Source organism: Peromyscus leucopus, chromosome 8a (assembly GCF_004664715.2).
Source record: "Peromyscus leucopus breed LL Stock chromosome 8a, UCI_PerLeu_2.1, whole genome shotgun sequence".
In the NCBI taxonomy this organism is placed as follows: Eukaryota; Metazoa; Chordata; class Mammalia; order Rodentia; family Cricetidae; genus Peromyscus; species Peromyscus leucopus.
The window spans coordinates 14359243-14376027 of record NC_051085.1 but is presented as its reverse complement, the minus strand read 5'-3'; the positions used below and the strand labels follow the sequence as shown (position 1 = coordinate 14376027).

The 16785-nt window shown below is 39.7% G+C and overlaps 1 protein-coding gene across 1 annotated transcript in view; it reads left to right on the top strand.

Moving 5' to 3' along the window:
- The first annotated feature begins 852 nt into the window (after window positions 1-852).
- Frk (fyn related Src family tyrosine kinase) overlaps window positions 853-16785 on the top strand; it is a 100151-nt gene continuing 84218 nt past the window's right edge. Inside the window, exon 1 of the mRNA XM_028874821.2 lies at window positions 853-1867. Coding sequence (XP_028730654.1) covers window positions 1503-1867 — 365 coding nt within the window. The 5' untranslated portion in view covers window positions 853-1502. The remainder of the gene's footprint in view (window positions 1868-16785) is intronic.

Here is a 16785-nt window from a genome sequence, read left to right as displayed (position 1 = left end):
AGTAATACTCCATTGTGCGAATGTACTACATTTTCTTTATCCATTCTTCAGTTGATAGGCATCTAGGTTGTTTCCAGGTCCAAGAAAGAATTAAAAAAAAAATCTTATACAAAACAAAGAAAACCTTTTTATTTTCAACCAAATGGTACACCATGAGAAATTTTGCGATGCTCCCCATCAGCACAGGGCCTGTGTAGATAGTTTGCACAGTTGCTCTTGACCTCTAGGGAGCCAGTGGCCCTGAACCAGAGGACGCAGGGCAGAGCCTGCTGGTGGCCCCGCGATGGCTATCCCAATCCCAGCCTCAGTTGTTCTGAAGTCCTGTCACAGCTACCACCAACCGAGTCTAAATTAGTATGGACCTGAGGTCCAGCTTCAACAGACAGAAGCTTCACAAATGCCTGTAGCAGACAGTTTTCTAATCTGCGTGTGTGCTCGGGAGCGCACGCCACAGACATAGCGACGTAAGGGATGGGGCATGGGATGTTTCTGTGGGAAAAAGCAGCCTTGCGGGTTCTCAGCATTTTACCCGGCTGCTTTTCTACTTTTTCAGAAACGATTGAGGCTATTAAAAATCTATTCCCAGTGATTAAAAAAAATATGCTAGGGACTCAAGGGCTCTTTCCCACTTACTCCCTGTCTGGCAGCAAATACCTAAATGCCCAGTTTTCTCTCTTTTTAATTTTCTCTACCAGTATCAAAACAATCCCGCACATATTTGTGGGGAAATAAATCTCTGCCCTTCATTCCGTGTAGGGGATATAGTAAGACAGGGAGCTCTCTGGGCTAGCATGTTTTCTCTAGAGTTTGGCTTTCGGCTGCTTTAAGAGTCTGGCTCCCTCTTAAGGGGGCTGGTCTCTCCTAGGTGTGGGAGGAGGGAGGGGTAAAAGCTGGCCTGGGAGTTCCTTTTAGATCAGACAAAAAAGAAACCAGGAAGTAAGGAGGAATTATTACAGTCTGTCCAGCTCAGGATGTTAAAGGCGATAACCTCCACGGCCTGGTTATTCATTAGCAAAAAGGAAAGCTCGGGGGAGAGCAGGGCCAGCGCAGCTGTTGGCTTGAAGCAGGGTGAGAGCCGCTGGAGCAGGCCGGATCGGGAGCTTTTGCCCGGAGTTAGTATCAGTCTTTTACTAACTTTTTCTTGGGACAGAGGGACAGAGGGCTGTTCTTTGTTCTCAGAAGTCTGCTTAAATAGACCCCGCCATTTATTTTATTTACCTTTGGTGCCTAAGCAGTCAGGAAGAAGTACCTTCCCACTGGACCTCCTGTCCAGTCCCTGCTTGATTTTGCCCCAGGGCAGCAGCTACAAACAGAAAGCCAGCTGTGAGTCGGTCTTGGCCAAGCCCAGATTTGCCGGAGAGATTCGAAGCGGGACTCTATCCCCTCTGCACAGTATGGTGAGTTGGAGCTGATCTGGAAGCTGCTTGGTGGAGGAAGACAGTGGATCTGTACAGCCTTGTGGGGAGAGGGACATCCTCTCCCCTACTCCCAGCCAGGGCACCATGGGCAGCGTTTGTGTGAGACTCTGGGCATACATGCAGCCTCTTCTCCCTTGCTGGTCCCAAGAGCCAGACAAGTCAGTGGTGATTGAGAATCCGGGGGCCTGCTGTCCCCCAGAGGCTCCGAGCTCACAGGAGCTGGAGAGAAGCCCTGGCCACTACTTTGTGGCTCTGTTTGATTACCAAGCGCGTACTGCAGAGGACCTGAGCTTCCGTGCGGGCGACAAACTCCAAGTCTTGGATACTTCGCATGAGGGCTGGTGGTTGGCCAGACATTTGGAGAAGAAGGGAGCCGGCTTGGGTCAGCAGCTGCAGGGCTACATTCCTTCCAATTACGTGGCAGAGGACCGGAGTCTCCAGGCAGAGCCGTGAGTAGCACAGACCACATTTTGTTTCTCGAATCACTGGGGGCTGGATACTGAGCACACTACCTTCTACTTATCTACTGCCCTTCACCCGTAGATCGGCTCAATGTGTGGAAGTACTGGTCAGAAGCCACTAATTGAAACATGCTTTTTTTCTAGAAAAGTGAGAGAGAACCAGGCAGGTGATCACTGTTCAAATGACTTTGATTACAGTGTGCATACCTCTGGTCCACTTAATACTCTCCCTCTTCCTCACTTTACATAGAACTGTATTTTCATTTGTGGGGAACCATAGTCTCCCCTAAACCTGCTGTTAAATCTAAAATTTGAGGCTTTTTGTTTGGTGTTAACTTTCCAAGCATTCCTGACTCATGCTACAGACCTTCTAGCTAACCACAGCCATTTCCAATCTGGAACGCTCCTACGTGGGCTGATTTACACAGTCAAGGACACACCTACACAGTATTAGTTCTTCTGGTGAAATCATAACAGGGAGAACTCTCTTGGAATTCCTGGATCCTGAGGTGTACTATTGATATTATGATAGCTCTTGGTTGTTAGGATTAAAAACTGGCCAGGTATATATAAACAGCAAATTTTAAAGAGAAAAGCCATGGAAATATTTCTTCAGAACTATTTCATCCTGGAGAAACGACTCACTTAGGGGGCCTGATGATGAGCAGACCTAGTTCCAGTTACCTGTCTCTGATTGTGGTGGTTAAACAATTATCTACCCTTGTAAAGATGGATTGCAACAGGTTGCTGAATAAATCTGATTACCACCACTTGTGGCCAGAATCTGAAATGTCCCTCTCAGGCTCTGGTTTTGAATATTTTTGTCCAGCAGGGGTGCTGCTATTGAAGTCTGTGGGAGCTTTCAGAGGTTGTGCCTAGGCAATGGAAGTCCATACTTAGGGACATGCCTTTGAAGGGTGTACCCAGCTTTTACTGTCCATCTTACTCTCTGTTTACTGCTCCACCATAATATGACCCATCAGTCACATGTTCTTTCCACACTGAGCTTAGCCACTGTACCTGCTTTCCCATGATAGATGAAAACCTTCAGGAGCCATGAGCCAAAATAAATATTGAGAGAGAGAGAGAGAGAGAGAGAGAGAGAGAGAGAGAGAGAAGAGGAGAGGAGAGGAGAGGAGAGGAGAGGAGAGGAGAGGAGAGGAGAGGAGAGGAGAGGAGAGGAGAGGAGAGGAGGAGAGGAGAGGAGAGGAGAGGAGAGGAGAGGAGAGGAGAGGAGAGGAGAGGAGAGGAGAGGAGAGGAGAGAGAGAATTCATCCTAGTATTTGAATAATCCCTACAGTTTGTAATGTCATGAAAGAGGAAAAATTTATGAGTTTATTCATCCATTCAAACAGCAGACATAGTTGTGGGTGTGCTAGTGCCGTTCGATTAGGAAGTGGATGAAGTGTAATCTTGACAATGGATTTATAGGACCTGGGGGATTAGGAAGCAATTTGAGGAGATTCAATGTTGGCGATGAGTTCCAATGAAATCTAATTCAGGGAACAGGCTCATTGCAAAGAAGGGTTCCTTCCAGGGGAGATCACTAGGAATTCTCTCATATTCTTATCTAGGGATTTTTCTTTCTGATTGCTTGCTTTTATTATTATTTTAATGTGATATTTTTGTTAATTCTTTAGAATTACATATTGTTTAATTTGATCATTTTCGCTCCCTTTCCTCTGTAGTTTTTGCTTCTTTGTGAGCTGCACATCTATTACTGTCTCAGGAAACAGTATGACAAGGACAGCCATGGGCCACTGCCACTGATTTCCAAACAGTATTTCCAAAGGAAGGACAGTTTGGTGATTTTTGAGATTTTTCCCCCCCAATATCAAGAACCTTTAAAATTAAGAAGGCTCTAATTTATGCCTAAATAGATATTAACTAACTTAGACTTTTGGTGGGCAGAACTGATAAGTTATCAGTGAGAAGATTCCTTAGCTGGTGCAACTCAGGAGCCTGAGGCAGGAGGATTGCTACATGTTTGAGGCCAGTCTGAGCTACACAGTCAATACAAGGCCAGCCTCAGAACCTTGCTTCAAGAAAAAGAAAGAAAAGAAAGACCTGAATAAACCTTTATTTTCTGTGATCTAGATCTTCCTAGATTTTCTCTCACCTAATTTATCATGAAAGTGAGTAATATCTGAGGCACTCCTAAACAGAAAAAAAAAAAAAAATAGGATCTTTTTCTCATCCACCAAATGCTTGGTTACATGTGTTTCTTACTATTTGCTTTCTGCATCAAGCATTATTCATATTTTATATTCAGTGTAACATTACCAGAACAAACACTTCAATGTTAATATTTAGTGCCTTGAATTTGTGGTATACTAGTGTTTAAATATATCTGACTCATTGCAGTTTAGGGACTCTGATTTCTCCTTAAGATCTCTGGGGTTGCCTAGACTCTTTCATTTCATGACTATGTGTGAATGAAAACTCTTAACCTTTTTTTTCATGTGTTACATTAACTATATTTATCCTTATACAAATGCTGCCAGCTAGCATACTGAAAGAAGATGAGCTATCCCAAGGTGAAAATATCCTGGTTAAAAGGCTGGACAGGGTCTGGACTAATTTAGAGTGTCTGCCTATGAATACAAAACAAAGCAGCTAAAGTATTGTGGTCATATTTCAATTCACAGGGATGGGCTGTAGTCAAGAACACTCTTTTTTACTTTCCACCCAACTCTAGCCCATTCCTCTTGGAGTTGGTGGTCACCTGTGCTACCATCACTGCCAACTGTGGTCTCCATAGTGTGCTTCTCTACACCCTCTTCAGGAGAAACAGGATGTCTGCCTTGCCAGGGCAGGATACTTGTTTCTTTCTAGGCACTCATAAAAGAGTCACCTAGATCCCTGGTTTCTTGCCACCACTTGGCCAAATTCCACAGGATGCCAAAAGTACTTCCATTCCACCAACAGAAAGTGATTTTAACTTACCAGTTTTTAGAGTGAGGATGTTCTAGAGGCTCATACAGTGCTTTAGTATCAAATGAATCATAGAAAAAAATTTAAATATTTTCATTGAGATTTTCAGCCCATATTCCAGTTTTCCTTTTGAATGCTGTAAAAATTAACGTGGTTAATTGAGTTAAGTAAGTAGAACTGAAGAGAGACTGTTGCCTGCATTCACTGAAGGGATAGGAGTAGGCAATGGGAAGCCAATGAAAGAGGATTCATCTAATTTCTAATTATTTAGTTCTACATATAGTAATGCTTATCTGTTTCTGTCTTTATCTTGACTTTCATTAGTAGGAAAACAATGTAAGTACTTCTACAGTTATTACTACCAGGGCAAATCCATAGAAGGGTTTAGTTTGTTGAAATCTACCCTCAACTTCCTTGATACCTGGGAGTAGAGATCTTACAAGAACCACACTATTGTTAAAATGAACCACTGTCCTAATAGATTATTATTGCACTTTGACATACTTTAAGTTCCCTAAGTATCTTACATTGACAATGACCCAGTTCTTAAAGAATTCTGTTTCGGTGAAGAACCTTTATGTTCATATTATCTTCAATTTGAATTCATTCCTAGATCCTCTTATAGATGAGTGCTTTTCTTCAACACTTTCAATCCAGAATCCATCAAAAACTTTATGCTTAAGGTCTTGTGATACAAAGCTCCTTTAGAAAAAATATTATTTGGTGTTTTTTTTGTTCCTTTTTAAAAATTTTATTTTATTTTACAATACCACTCAGCTCTACATAACAGCCACAGACCCCCTTGTTCTCCCCTTCCTGCCCCCTCCCCTTCCCCCCAGCCCATCCCCCATTCCCACCTCCTCCAGAGCAAGGCCTCCCCCGAGGACTGAGATTGACCTGATAGACTCAGTCCAGGCAGGTCCAGTCCCCTCCTCCCAGACTGAGCCAAGCGTCCCTGCATAAGTCCCAGGTTTCAAACAGCTAACTCATGCAACGAGCCCAGGACCTGGTACCACTGCCTAGATGCCTCCCAAACAGATCAAGCCAATCAGCTGTCTCACCTATTTAGAGGGCCTGATCCAGGTGGGGGCCCCTCAGCTTTTGGTTCATAGTTCATGTGTTTCCATTTGTTTGGCTATTTGTCCCTGTGCTTTATCCAACCTTGGTTTCAACAATTGTCGCTCATATGAACCCTCCTCTTTCTCGCCAATCAGACTCCCAGGGCCTAGCCGTGGATCTCTGCATCCAGATTCCTCAGTCCTTGGATGGGGTTTCTGGCACAACTATTAGGGTGTTTGGCCATCCCATCATCAGAGTAGGTCAGTCCCAGCTGTCTCTCGGCCATTGCCAGCAGTCTTTTGTGGGGGTATCTTTGTGGATTTCTGTGGGCCTCTTTAGCACTTTGTTTCTTCCTTTTCTCGTGTGGTCTTCATTTACCATGGTCTCCTATTCCTTGTTCTCCCTCTCTGTTCTTGATCCAGCTGGGATCTCCTGCTCTCTTTCTCTCGACCCTCGCCCTTCATTGCTCCCACTCATGTCCAGGTTGTTTATGTAGATCTCAGCCATTTCTCCATCACTGGGCGATCCTCGCGTCTTTCTTGGGGTCCTGTCTTCCAGGTAGCCTCACTGGTGATGTGAGTAGCAGTCCAGTCATCCTTGTTCCACATCTAGTATCCTCCTATGAGTGAGTACATACCACATTTGTCTTTCTGAGTCTGGGTTACCCCACTCAGGATGATTTTTTCTAGATCCATCCATTTGCCTGTAAACCTCATGATGTCATTGTTTTTCTCTGCTGAGTAGTATTCCATTGTGTATTTATTTGGTGTTTTTAAAGACAGCTAATATACTGGTTACAATGTATTAAAGGCTTGGTCCCCAGGTGGGGACAACTGGAAGGTTGTTAGGTCACTGGGACTGTGTCCTCCAAGACTGTGGGACCTCAGTCTCTCCCCCCTCTCTTTGCTGTCACCAGGGGAGCGTTTTTTTTCTACGATGCCCCATTTGTACTCTTTTGTTATATCTGAGGTCCACAGTGCTGGGGTCAACTTGGTCTTGGTCTGGAGTCTACAAAACTATGACCTGAATGACATGTTTCCTTTTCTGGTCTGCATGTTGTATACATGTATACATTTGCATGTGGAGGCCAGAGGACAACTTCCCTGTTCCTCAACTACTATACACTTTGTAAGACAGATCCTTCACTGATCTGAATTTCAGCAAATAGTCTAGGCTACCTGTCCACTAAGTGCCAGGGAGCTGCCTGCCCTGCCTCCCAAGAGCTCAGGATACAGTGCATGCTACCATTTTTTCACAAAGGTTCTGGGGATGCAACTCAGATCTTCATGCTTACAAGGCTCCGGGTCCCATGGGCACTGCCAACAATAAAGTCAACAGTAACAACACAGAAACATCAAATCCTCACAGTAACTTCTGAGTGTCATTTATTTTTAAAATTAAAACCCATCCTTTTGTCTCATATTTGTGAGTGTGTTCTTACTTAAGAATCAACTGCTATGTTCTGTGATCATCCACTGCATTAGGAGAAGGACTCAGCAAAGTTAGGGGAATGGGTATTTGCTTTGTTAGGTATATAACTTGGCTTTATGTTCTTAAATGTCTCAGCACTTATGAGGCAAACTATAAAGGGCATGAAGTTTCTCTCTGCCCCCTAAGCTTGATGATGGCTTACTTTAGTGCATAGGACTGCTAGGGAAGCACCAGTACAGGAGAGTCCTGTATCTCTTGTGATCACGTGGACAAAAAACAAAACATTGTGTGGGAAGCTTTGCCCTCTCCTCTGCTTCCCTCTTTCTTAAAGGTAGAGTCCTCCCTCCCTCCCTCCCTCCCTCCCTCCCTCCCTCCCTCCCTCCCTCCATCTTCTTCCTCCTTGACTTTCTTTTGTTGTCTAAATACTATTTTAGAGTCTACCTTGAAAAAGACAGGAAGAATCAGTATCTGTAGCTTTCTAATATTTATTAATTCATTTTTAATGTGTATGAGTGTTTTGCCTGCATTGTGTGCAAGTGTACCATGAGCATGCCTGGTGTCTTTGTAGGTCAGAAGAGGGCATTGGATCCTCTGGAGCTGAAGTTGCAGGGGGTTGTGAGCTGCTATGTGGGTGCTGGGGATGGAACACTGGTCCTCTGGAAGAGCAGTGAGTGCTCTTAACTCAGAGTCATCTCCCAGCCCCAGGACTTGTAATTTGCGATTATTGGTAATCGATGCTTACAGGATAAAAATATCAGAATGTTTTGAAGTATGAAAACAATAGAACTTTTTTCTTCTCCTTTTAGAATATACATTTCTACTTATAATCTTTTTAATGTGGTAAATGAGAGTTCTTTTAAAATATATAATCTAAGGTCATTGCCACTATCTGGCTTGAAGATAGTAGCCTGGGGAAATAAAATGGATATTTTCAGAAATGTCTCATGCTGTCATTTTAGAACAGAGTGAAGCTTTATTGTTTGATGAATCAAATATTATTGAATTTAATAATTATCAATAGAAAATGCACTCAGTGATGTCAGTCATTTCCACCCTAGTGTCAGTCAGTTTTTCAGTTGGGATATGAAGCCAACTTTTGAAAATTACATTAGTTGAAGATAAGCAATGTAGTTTCAAAATAAAAAGTTCATTAATAAATGAATGAAGAAAGAGACTTCAAAATGTTTGTAAACCATGCTGGCATAATAGACTTCACCTCTATTGAGTAGTCAAGTCATTAGAAAATCCCCATGGGCAGCCAGCCAATCATACAATTGTTCTTCGTGTGGGCTATTTCTTTCCCTTTGTGCTTACTCCCAAGGATTATTGAACGTATGTGTGTTGAGATGAAAATAATTGATGTGTAGTTCTTTCCCAAGATAAAGCATATTTAAATATTATAATTCTAGAATTCAACTAAAAAGGGGTTTATAGCCACAAAATTTAAATACATCTTAAATATACATATAGTTGTTTATGAAATAAAGTGTATTTGATCAGTCAAAGATAAGAATGTGTGTAGGACTAACAGTTCAAATCAGACAAATGAGCAGTTAGACATCATGAAGTCAATTGGGAATAGTTATCACTAGATGACTGTGTTACCTGTAGATTCACACTCTCCCTCCTCTTTGAATGGTTTGTTATTATCTGTTTCTTGCTGTGGTTTGAATCAAGAGTATGGCAAATGTGTTGGTGAAGGAATGAACTCACCAAAATTTTATCTCAGTTTTAATGTCATTTTTCATGTTAACACTGTACTATGTTTGCATTCATGAAACAGTTTATATTCAGTATATTATTTCATAGGATATAAATGTATCTATATTATTTTATAGAATACGTGTTTATATAATTGCCAACACTTTACAGAAAATGATAATCAACTACTAGTTTCAACTGTATTGGAAGGATGGCTAAGTATCCAAAACTATGAGAAATACTCTTGTTTAGGAACCTTCAGATTAAAAAAAAAAAAAAGGAAAAACCACAAAGATATAATGAAATAAGTAGGAGTGGTACCAGTTAAACTACATTGAAATCACAGTTAAAAACTGAGTTAATAGGGTCTTAAATAATTAATAGGGGAAAGACTTGATCCCATACATCTCATTATACTTTTGAGGAGCATTGATGAATCATGGTTTGGAGTCACTAAGATGAGTTGAGAGTTATCTTTTCTACAAAAAATAATGAAGTTGATGATACTTTGGAAAAGTCACTTACAGTATTTCATTCAGGACGATTTTCTATATAAAGAAAGTATTGGTTTTTTTCAGATTTTTTTTTTCTTTTTTTTCTGGAGCTGAGGACTGAACCCAAGGCCTTGTGCTTGCTAGGCAAGCATTCTACCACTGAGCTAAATCCCCAACCCCAAGTTTTTTTTTTTCAGACTTTTAACAAATTACAGACAATGGAAGATTCTATGTGAATGAGATAAATCATAAACTACTAATACTAAAGATGACAGTTAAAGAGCAGAACCTAAATTTCAATTTGACTGAATTTGCTTTTTGATAGCAATAGTTTAGTGGACCCCCAGGTAGCTTGTTTTTGTCAAGATGAGTTCATTTCAGAGTTTAGATTGGTTTTGTTGATGTATCTTGGGATCTTGACCTTTCTTTCTTTCTTTCTTTCTTTCTTTCTTTCTTTCTTTCTTTCTTTCTTTCTTTCTTTCTTTCTTCCTTCCTTCTTCCTTTCTTTCTTTTTTGTTTTTTGTTTACAAATAAAAGGTAAACATGTCACTCATACACAACTTTGTGCACAGTAAGGTAAGAGCTAACTTTTCCCATGTTTTTTGATTTGTCATGTGACTGCCAAGAAAAAAAAAGAAAACAATAATTTGCCTTAACTGACGAAAAACATTTCTTTTGGGTCATCCAACTTCCAATATTACAGTAATAATCTCTATTATACATTAATTTTAGAGCCAGACTCGGTTCTTTTGGCAAATATCTGAGTGAGGCTCGAGCACCGATGGAATAGATTTTTCATGGAAATATGATACTGGTTGTTCTTTTTCACCTACACTCTTATATGCTTCATGACACAGCATCTGGGTTTCAATATGGCTGCCACCACTCACCTGTGTAATCTTGAGCAAACTATTATGACACCTGTTCTTCAAGATTCATTCTCTGAAAGATTCAGTGTAAAGAACCTCTCCAACTGCAAGGGTTTAATAAATGTTACGTATTATTTACTTGGCAACTTCTTTTCCGCTTCTATAGTATAGGATAGCACTATTTTAATCTAGGTTCATAGTATACTTTCTCTGTAGCTGGAGTCCTACACTGGAGACCTTTCTGTCTTAGACAGTTCAGTACTGTCCCTCACCTGTAGGTTTGCTCTTCAGACAGACTATTCCATTTTGCCTTTCCATAATGCCCCTTCCTCTTTGTTACCCGATGTGGTGGAACTTAGTTTGCCTCTTCCTCTTCAGTCCCACCCTAGCTTCTAGACTACATTAAGAATTTCTGCTTATTGGTTTTTAGCATCCTTTGTCATTGTGGAAACTTTGTTTTCTGCAGAACAGGGGACATGGGTGGTCAAAAGGAAAGCCATTATTATGCCTCTGCTCTGAGCTTAGTGTATGTGTAATAAGACTACCTGGGTAAATGAATAATTCAGTGCATCACTATTGCAATCCTCAGATGTTTTTAAAGAGCAGCTAACAGAACGAACTAAGTTACCTTCTTTTTAATCTATTAGGGGATCTATATTAAGGATATTAACCATTATGCATCATCTCTGTGAGCTGTTCATATCTTAATGTTTTGTTAGATTTACACTCATAGTACCGTAATCTCAAACCTCCAAAACGATAAACTGCTGTACTCTACCCACAGGACTGACAGAATATTTTTCATAACATAGAATGAATATGAAGCCAGAAAAAATGATAATTCTCATGGAGGTAGTATCTAAAAGTCACATACATATACTCTAAACTATACCCTCGTTATTTTATTCAAAGTAAAGTAATTACTGGGCAGACCTTAAAAATGGGAAGCAAACCCAAACCCAATTTACAAAATTAATGTTGTGGGCCAGACTTGTAATTTCAGTTTTTATGGTCAACATATATAATTTCAAATTAGTATGTTTATGAAATATTTTCAGCTTATACATGCTGAAAGTTGACTGGAGTGGATATTAATAGAGTTTCACTGTTACATTCTAAACATTACCAAACAAAATAATTCTATCTTCTTTTTGCTAATTTCCTTGCTAATTAACTGCTACATTCTCTACAGCATTCTCTCTGATTTCCATTTTTAATGGGGTCCTTAGCACTTCTTAGCACTGAAAACATTGAGCTGCTTTCTCAGGGGAAGGTAGTTATGCAGATTAATAGCAGCTTTAATGGCGTTTCAGGCCTCCTTAAAGCTATTTTCCCAAAGCCTGCAACTTTAGTATTAGTTTATGTGGCTGTTTCTTTGAAGATTAATGGAACATCAGAATTTTGCTAAAATGCATAGATGCAAATATAGATCATGTGATCTCTATTAGCCACCTTATTGCTTATTTAGCTCAATTCAGATACTACCCTTGCATATGATTTTCTGTTATGTCATGCTTTTTCTACTGATACTTTTCAGTTAGATGCTTTTCTATTTAAAAATTGAGTTAATTAGCATGTCAAAGTCTTTAATGTTTATATGTATTTTTATAATTCATAGAATAGTTTTTAAAGCCTTCAAGTTTTGGAAAAATTTAATGAGAATTTTTCATAAGTTCTCTGCCTTTTTGAGGGTAAAATGAAAAGAATAATTCAAGAAATGCAGTTACTAGGAACTTCTGAACATCACATGCATAGTAATTTGAAAGGAATTTAGAATCTTATTGAAAAATATTTCCACTAGCACAAATGTTGCATAGGTCATTGGCAGCTTGATTTGAATTGTTTATAGGAGTATCATATGGTTCTTCTGACAGAGGAGTGTTATTGACAGATACCAGATCATTATAATGATATTCTGATCTCACATATCTGAGTATTAATTATAATATACTGACATGCTATGCCATGAGACCAACACTACTTTTTTCCTCCACTGCTGCCCAGGAAGCATTTCAGTGGGTGGGTAGCTTTGGTAATTCTGAATGGTGTGATTAGAATTCTTTCTCCTCAGTCTCTCCACCACTTCTGATCATCGAAGGAAACAATTTCTAGGGAACTCAACAAACTTTTCGCTTGTGTGCTTACTGTGTTAAAAGTTTCAATCATGGGTACTGTCAATATTATTGAGACAGTGCTTCTTCTTCTTCAGAGAATTTTCCAGTCTTAGGAAGTCAGAAGAATATGTAGAGAATGTTATGCCAATGTTCTTTAGCAAAAGCCCTCCAGCAGCACAGTTATAGTAGTTTGTAGAGAATGAACATAGCACAGAGAACATAGGAACATCTCAGAAATAGAGCATTAGAAAAGTCTACTTTGTTTGAAAGCGTAGCTCTGGGTGTAAGGAAGAGAGACTTTGCTCTGGTTTGAATTCTACCAGAAAGTAGAGATGCACATGGATTTGAGTATCAGTAAATCTTGAGGAGGCAAGACTAGTTAGAGAGAGAAGACACAATTGGCAAAGAAGCAGGAGTCATCCAAGTGAGCCACGATAGATGGGTCTTTGGTTGTTTTGTCATTAAACAATGTATATGCTTTTGTGAATAGGGTAATATAGTAATTTAATCTTGGTTTTTTTTTTTTTTTTTTTTTTTTTTTTTTTTTTTTTTTTTTGTCATCTATCATGACCACAAAGTGCTCTTGTCTGATGCTGTTGGCCTATGAGACTGTCCTGCTGGGTTAGCTTCTGAATGTAGGAACTTCTTTTAAGTTTCTTGGGATAGATAGATGATGGCTTATGCCATAGGAAAAGCACAAACTGTCATGTTATGCACATTTGAAAAAATAATTGTTTAATATGTGAGTGAAGAGAGCAATACATGGGTGGATGGGTACAGTCTTGATTTGGAAGAAATCAGACTTTCTTTCAAGGCTCAACTTACACGATCTTCTTTCTAGAAGGAATTCTTTTTTGAAAGGATTGGTAATCTGTTTTCCCTATAATTTTGTATTTATTGTTAGTAGAGCAAGAAGTTATAGTAACTGTCATTTAAGAAGGGTTATCATTGTCCTTCCCCAAATACATATAGCTTAGCTTGTATTTTCATTTATCTTAGAACATCCTCATGAGGTGGGTGTTTCATTGTAACCATTTGTAAATGTGGAGGATAAAGCTAAGTAAACTGTTCAGCAGGATGTTATTAGGACTTAATTTTGATTTCTAGGTCTGATTAAAACAGAAGAGTAGAGAGGTGAGCAGGCTCGTGGCTTAATATAGGACTTGAGGGCAATATGATGTTTTCTTTTGTGTATCTTCAAAGTACTAAACACATATGAAACCAATTTAATTCTTACATGATAGCTCTGTCTGGCAAGTTTTCATATCACTGTTTTTAGGGCTGGAAAATTGAAACTAAAATTAAATACATTCTAGAGTTGTCTTATCTGGTGAGTAGTGGAGGTGGAACTAAATTAGATGATGAAAAAGAGAGAGGGACTGGAATAAAACTGTCATTTAAAAACAGGTGAAACATTAAATGAAATATTCATTTCATACATCAATTTTGGGTACAACATTTTTTTTCTTTTTAAAAAAACACATTTTTGATTGAGACATAACTTTATCATGCCCTCCTTCTCTGACACATCAACTTTTAAGGCAAAGTATGATAGCTCAATGGAAATATCTAGAAGAAATATAGGAACAGAAAGGTCCAGACAGAGGGACAAGTTAGTTCTGTGAAAATGGATCTTGAAGATGTTCACATGGAGAAGTTACAATGCAACAGAAATTTAAAAATCATGGAGTGCTGTAGCCTTTGTAAGTATTATAAGGACCATAGAGTAAAAGCCCAAGAAACAGAAGGGAGGAAAAGACCAAATCGTTAGAAACATCTGTAGTCAGCTGAGGAAGAGTGATGTATAAATTTTGGTAAAAATGCCCTTTTAGGTTGTGCATTATACGTCCACACTCTTAAGCAACCTCCTGCCTCTCTGGCAACTACCTCAAACAGGATGAGTTGACTTGTTTTGCTCAATGGGATAGTAGCAAATGTGGCAGGGTAGAGACTTAAGAGTTTGTAAGTTGGCATTTGCTTTCTCTTCTTAGAATTCTACAGGTATCAACTTAGAAACCAATCTGCAGGAGGGTGAGAAACTTTCAAGAGCTCCCTCTGGTCAACCTGTCTTGTTAGCTGACTGAAGACCCATGATTAAGCCCATTTAAGATGAGTAGAGCCCATCCTAAGTAACTAACCTTTAGTTTAGGAGCTAACTAAATAGTTGTTATGAACCAAATGTGATTAATACAGGAAGAAGAGCTACCAAAGTAAACAATGAACTCTCAGAAGTAGACAAAAACCAAAGACATCTTTCTCAAACAAGTTAATAGAATGCAAACAGAAGGTTTTGGCTAAAGAAAGGCCAAAGGAACAAGAGAGAAAGAGGCAATGGCCACTGGCTGGTGACAGCATGCAATAAAGATACAGACTTACAAAGGAGCACTGCTTTTTTCTGTCCGGGACTCTGTGCTGGTGGCTTAGGCCTGTTGACTCATAGTAAAGGTATTGGTATGAGACTTGGGTCAATCAGAGAGTCAGCATTAGGAAACACAAAAGGCTCTGTGGAGTCCAGCTGCATCCACTCTAAGCAGAGTCTGCAGTGTCTTACAGGACTGTTTGGTTAGGATTTATAGCCTGTGACCTGTCTCTAGGGTGTCAGTTTGGAGCTATTCATTATTGTCTAGTGGACTGAGTATTTGGCAGTTGAGAAAGAATGAGAACAGACTGAGAATGTATTTCACTTCAGTCATATTGGCTATCCTCAAACACTTCGAAAATGCAGTAGAATGTTCTGATGGTATAACCCCCATTTAGGGGCCATACTGTGTGAAGAGTGCATTTAGTACTGGATCTTGAAGAGAAGCAGGACACAGATGTTACTTTGAAAGAAGTTTGATTGGCACTAGATTAAGGTGATGTCAGGATTGGAGCTTGTTGGGAAACACTGAGTCAGGTTAATAACTTTGAAAACGCCCCAATGTGTAGTAATATACCTTGCCTGTACATTGGAAGAATTCCTTTTCTGTGGTATATTAGTTATCACTATGAAATAAAAAAGAATGTACTCAGAGCCACTTATTCTAGGAAACTTCTATAGATAAGAGCAATACATGAGCCTTTGTGCTTTCTGGAAATCCCTGGGGACTGAGACAGGCCCTCCCTGGTTTCTGCTCTGGCATGTAGTCATTGCCTCTACAGTTATGATACGGTGGATGCAGTGATGTTTCAGATAAAAACAATATAAAAGTGACTCAGTAGCTTCTATCCTTGCATTATACAATAGCTGATAACCAAACAGGCCAAACTGGTTTTGAGGTTGAATCACTGGGCTCTGGGCTCCATGCTCTGTCTTAGCAGAGGGCTGACTGCCTTAGGGAAGTTATAGTTTTTGAAAAGGAGAAGCCAGGTTCTAGAAAGTAATAGGAAGTAAAAGATGTAGGTTCTAGTTAGTGGAGGCTAAAGAGTCACACTAAGTGATTTTTCACTTTTGAAAGAAAATTTGGGGGCTTAAAGAAACTCCTGATCCTTTTTAAAGCCCCAAAGTCCATTTCAAAGTTAGGCAGTATTGTACAATATTCTGGTTTATCAATAACTTATTTTTTATCTTTTAAGATAAATCTGATAAATATAAAAGCATATGTGTAACTTTTAGGGAAGTTTTGACATTATGATTGATAAACATCATTCCCAGCTTGTCCAACAGGCAATTTATAACAGTGGCCGGTCCTTGAGGGTTCTCCTCCCAGACTCAGAACAAAACCTGTTTTCCCTTGAAAATGCTGACGGAAACTCAGTTTTTGAAAGGAAATGACCAGGTCAATCCAAATGCCTACTGAGGAAAAAAGGATGCGTTTTGGTTTATTTGTTCAGTGACACGTTACACGATGGTGAAAATAATGACTTGAATAACATGCAGCAACAAGGACAAAGTTTGAAAGCATAACACTGAGCTAAAACATGCTTCAGAAGATGGGGAAGTGAATCAAGGGCTTGCCGCACAAGCACACAAGTGTGGGGGCCCACTTGTAATTCTGGGGTGAGGAAGGCAGCGAAGGGGATCTCCAGGGCTATATGGCTAGCTCATGAGCTCTGGTTTTGACTGAGAGACCCTGCTTCAGTGAATTGCATGGACAGTAGGTGAGGAAGATTCTTAGTGTTAATACTGGACTCTCTATACACACTCATACATGTGCATATGCGCCCACACATGTGTGCCCACATATATGCAAACACACATATGTGAATATATACATATACTTATACGCACACACACACGTGCACTCATATCACACACATATACATGTGAGGACATTTTTTCAAGATACTGTATATATGTATTTAAAATGAAAAAAGGGTCTATT